Raw genomic sequence first — 4,198 nt, forward strand, 5'->3', positions numbered from 1 at the left:
ACCGCAGCTAAAACCAGCCGGGCTGGGATGCGGGGGTGAGCCCGGCTGCGGCAACACTGCTGGCAGTGCCCAGCTGTGCCAGGGCTACCTCTGAGCCCTAGCCAGAGCATCTGGGGCAGCCCAGCCCCGCTGCAGGCAGGGCCCGTGCCTCAGTTTCCCCCAGTCTGCAGAGGAGGGTGAGGACAAGCAGCCCAGGGACTGCTGAGCCCCCGGGTGGGCCATGCCCCCGTCCCTGGGGTGCCCTGCCCACGGTGACCTGTGGCTCAGCTGGCACCCACTGCAGTGCCCCCAGGCACCGTGCAGCCCTCTGTCCCCAGAGCCACAGCCTCCCTGTCCCCAGTCCCTCCTTCTGCCGGCAGGGCCCCAGCCACGCCCAGGGCCACCCTCAGCCCCCCAGGACCCCCGAGGGCCATCCCGGGAAGCATTCCTGGCCCCAGGGGCTCAGTTTGGCTCAGCCCGGGTGTGAGTGGGTTTGGGGCTGACGCTTGCCCAGTTCCCAGTTCCCATCGCCGCTGGATGTGGCCCCCGCAGTCCCGCGGGTGCAGCCCAGCCCTGGCAGAGCCGTTCTGCCCTGGGCTGATGGCAAACAGCCCCCGGAGCAGGCGGGGCAGGGCCGGGCCGGGCTCTGCCCGCTCGGAGCAGGGACCGAGTCCCCAGTCCCAGCAGGGAAATGTCCCTTTGCCCTCACAGCCTGTGCCCGGATCTGTCCCTGTCCCCAGAGGCAAAGCCCTGTCCCAAATCACACAGCAAATCTTTCCCGGTGCCAGGAGCTCCAGGGACGCTGCTGCTGCTGGGTTTGGGTTTTGGGAAGGGCTTGGAGCAGGAATCCTCCCTCCTGCACCCCACAAACGGGGGCTGTGCTCGGCAAAGGGCTCGCTGAGCCGAGATAAGGAGGGCGATGCCTTCGGAGCCCTCGGGGAGAGCACAGAGGTTTAACAAAACACCACCGAGGCTTTCCACCGGCTCCCTCCCCGTCATCTGGTGCGATATCCCTAAGGACCCCTACCGATCTCAACTAAAATCAAAATAAAGACATTTCCCTGCCAAAGGAACCATGTTTGCTCCTAATTTTCCACCACAAGCCAGTAAAATTAAACTCTAGATACCAGTTCCGAGGGGAAAAAAAAAAGCATCTACCACAGAGTTTAATCCATCAGTTTCCTGTCCTAAATCCTTTTAGCTCCTTTGGTTGTAGTTTTTTCCCCCCACCACAACCCTCTCGCACTTCCCAGAGGCAGCTAATTGGGATCAGTGGCTGAACATTAATTTTGGCCTCCCGTCTTAAAGCGGGAGCACGGCCCGGAGCATCCGCGCATCTCCCGAGGATGATTGCAGCTCCATCCCGCTAATTCTGAGGAGAAAGGGAACGGGGAACGGGGAAAAGGCAACGCCGGGGCTGGAGGAGGGGGCGGCGGGGCCGGGGGCTCCGTCCCAGCCCTCCCCAGCTCCATCCCGGAGCAATCCCATTCATTTGGGCCATTTTATCAGGAGACCATTCCAGGGTGTTTTCTCTCCCTGGGGCAGGGAGGGGGAGCTGGGGGAAGGGATGTGCCTGCGGCCATCAGTTAATCTTTAGACAGAGACAGGAGGCTTTTTTTGTGTGTGCGAGCGTCTTGAGGGAGTTTCAGGGGTGGAATAAAGCCACTCTCTTTCAGTATTTCCCATCGGGACGCGGCGCACAAGCGGCGCAATACAATTTCATTCCAGCGGTTATTTAAAAAAAAACCCCACAGAATAAACAAAGCCAAAGAAATTACTACCGCCCCTCTCCCCCCACCAAAAAAAAAAAAAAAAAAAAAGCAGCAGAGATTCCAAGGAGCATTTCTACCCCAGGGGATCTCTGCGGGTGTTCCCTGCTCCTTGCAGGGGGGTTGGACTAAATGACCTTTACAGGTCCCTTCCAACCCAAACTAATCGGTGATTCCCCGATCTCCTCCTTCCCCAGGGATGTGCACCTCTGGCGCCCCGAGTCCCGGGGTGGGGGTGACCCCGGGGAGCAGGAAAAGCGAGATGCTAATACCCATGTCCCTCGAGGATGGAGCATCACGGATCCCTCCTCCCCTTGCTGCCCCCAGCCCTGCACAGCCCAAATCCCCGCTCAGATCCTGCCCAAAGCCCAGCTCAGCCCAAATCCCCGCTCAGATCCTGCCCAAAGCCCAGCTCAGCCCAAATCCCCGCTCGGATCTTGCCCCCAGCTCAAAACCCTGCTCAGATCCTGCCCCAGCCCAAATCCCCGCTCGGATCCTGCCCCAGCTCAAATCCCTGCTCAGATCCTGCCCCAGCCCAAATCCCCGCTCGGATCCTGCCCCAGCCCAAATCCCCGCTCAGATCCTGCCCAAAGCCCAGCTCAGCCCAAATCCCCGCTCGGATCCTGTCCCAGCCCAAATCCCCGCTCAGATCCTGTCCCCAGCCCAAATCCCCGCTCGGATCCTGCCCCAGCCCAGCGCAGGGGAAGGCTGGGGTTGCTCCCTGACAGAGGAACTGCCCCTCCTGCTTTTCCTGCACGCTCAGCCATGGAGCTGCCTCCAAACACAATTTTTTTTAGAAGGCCTCACGTCACGCCCACGTGGATGATTATTTGTATTATCCTGGCCGCATGCACGGCGTGGCACCGGCACAGGCGGGTGACGGCCCAGGTGGGCTCAGCCGGGTCCAAAGGGCCACTTCCACCCCCCTCATCCATCCCATGCATCCCTGCCCGGCATCACAGCGGACAGGAGCCCCTCCCGTGCTGGGGTGTGCCCACGGCTCCCACATTTTTATGCCCATCCCAGCCCCAGCGGGTCGGAGCACGGGCACAGCTTTGTGTCCCCGCCAGGACACGCAGTGACCAAACCCTGTGGCCAAGGGTGCCCACGGTGCCCGGCGGAATTTCTTGCTAAAACCACGAGAAAGACCAAAACCACCCAATTAACTGCATTTATCAAGGATTTAGACCTGCTGGCTGGGAGAAACGCTCGGAAATGCAGAGCCGAGCTGTGGAGAGCAACGATCTGCAGGCAGCACTGGACATCGTCTTCCCCTCTGCCCCCAGCCAGAGCCCAGCCCAAATCCCAGCCCTGCTGGTCAGCACTGCTCCTCCAGCTCCAACCAGCGAGCCTTGGTTTTCTCCTCTTCCTCTTCCCATGTTGCCTTCCCAGGCAGCTCCACACTCCTGGGAGTGATGTTCAGAGGACCACTGCACCTTTGGGGTCTTCACCATCACCACCAGCCCAATTTCTGCCACCTCAAATCCCCATTTCCTCAGGGGTGCTGCTCAGCCCTTGGCCTCCCCGGGACGATCTGCTCTGCTCCCCTCTGCTGCATCCCTCCTGTCTCCTCACAGCCCCCAAATGAATCCATCTCCAGTGTCCAGGGGAGGCATTTGAACCCAAATGCCTCATTTTTAGCTCACAATGCGAGGGAAAGGCAGCCCCGAGGAGCCCTGTTAGTCTCCTGTCCTGCCGAGATTTTAATCTCTTTGTGATCAGATAAAGGCAGAGGGAGATGGAGACGCGCTCCCTGCAGAGAGGGGCCATTCAGACCTGGTTCCTGTAATAAAGTGATTTAATAGATCTAAAGAGGCCAATTCCCTTCTTTCTCCCACAATTACTTCCTGTGGGTCATCATTCACATATGTAAATGAAGAGGGGAAGGAGCGGGTTTTGAGGGGCTCATGAGTGTTAAGCCCCAAACCCTGGTTTGGGGTGCTGGGCAGGGCACACCGAGCCCTGAGCCTTGCCCCCCTAGCTTTTGGTGGCTTTTGGTGGCTTTTGGTGGCTTTTGACTCCCTCCCCGGGAGCGGGGCCGACACGGGCTCTCGGGCTGGGGACAGCGTCGGGACCAGGACCCGATTCCACCCAAAAGCAGCGAGGCCGCCGAGGCAGCGTGAGCTGTTCCCTCTGCAAGGAGATGTTCTGCAAGGAGAGACACCGGGAGCAGCTCCGGCTGCTTCCGCAGGAGAGCAGAGACGTTGTGCCACCAGTGAGAGGAGCAGGAGGAGAAACCCGGCCCGCAGGAGAAGGATTCTCCATCAGCCCAAAGCTTCTGGTGGGGCAAAGCCTTTGCTGCAGCAGGGGAGCGCTCCACACCCCCGGCCCCTCTGCCGCCCAAAACAAGCCGCTTTTCCCCAGAGCTACCCGAATTTCCAAACTCTGCAGTCTCTGGGATCCCACGGCTCCCCGGCCTTAGGAACCGGGGGGCACCGGGAGGCTGCAGG

At 60.3% G+C, this 4,198-nt stretch overlaps 1 protein-coding gene across 1 annotated transcript in view; it reads right to left on the bottom strand.

The window, feature by feature from the left end:
* LIN28A (lin-28 homolog A) overlaps window positions 1-2,683 on the bottom strand; it is a 7,069-nt gene extending 4,386 nt beyond the window's left edge. Inside the window, 1 exon segment of the mRNA XM_014309504.1 lies at window positions 2,556-2,683. Coding sequence (XP_014164979.1) covers window positions 2,556-2,683 — 128 coding nt within the window.
* Between the last annotated feature and the right edge of the window lie 1,515 nt (window positions 2,684-4,198).

Source organism: Geospiza fortis, unplaced genomic scaffold (assembly GCF_000277835.1).
Source record: "Geospiza fortis unplaced genomic scaffold, GeoFor_1.0 scaffold432, whole genome shotgun sequence".
Taxonomy (NCBI): Eukaryota; Metazoa; Chordata; class Aves; order Passeriformes; family Thraupidae; genus Geospiza; species Geospiza fortis.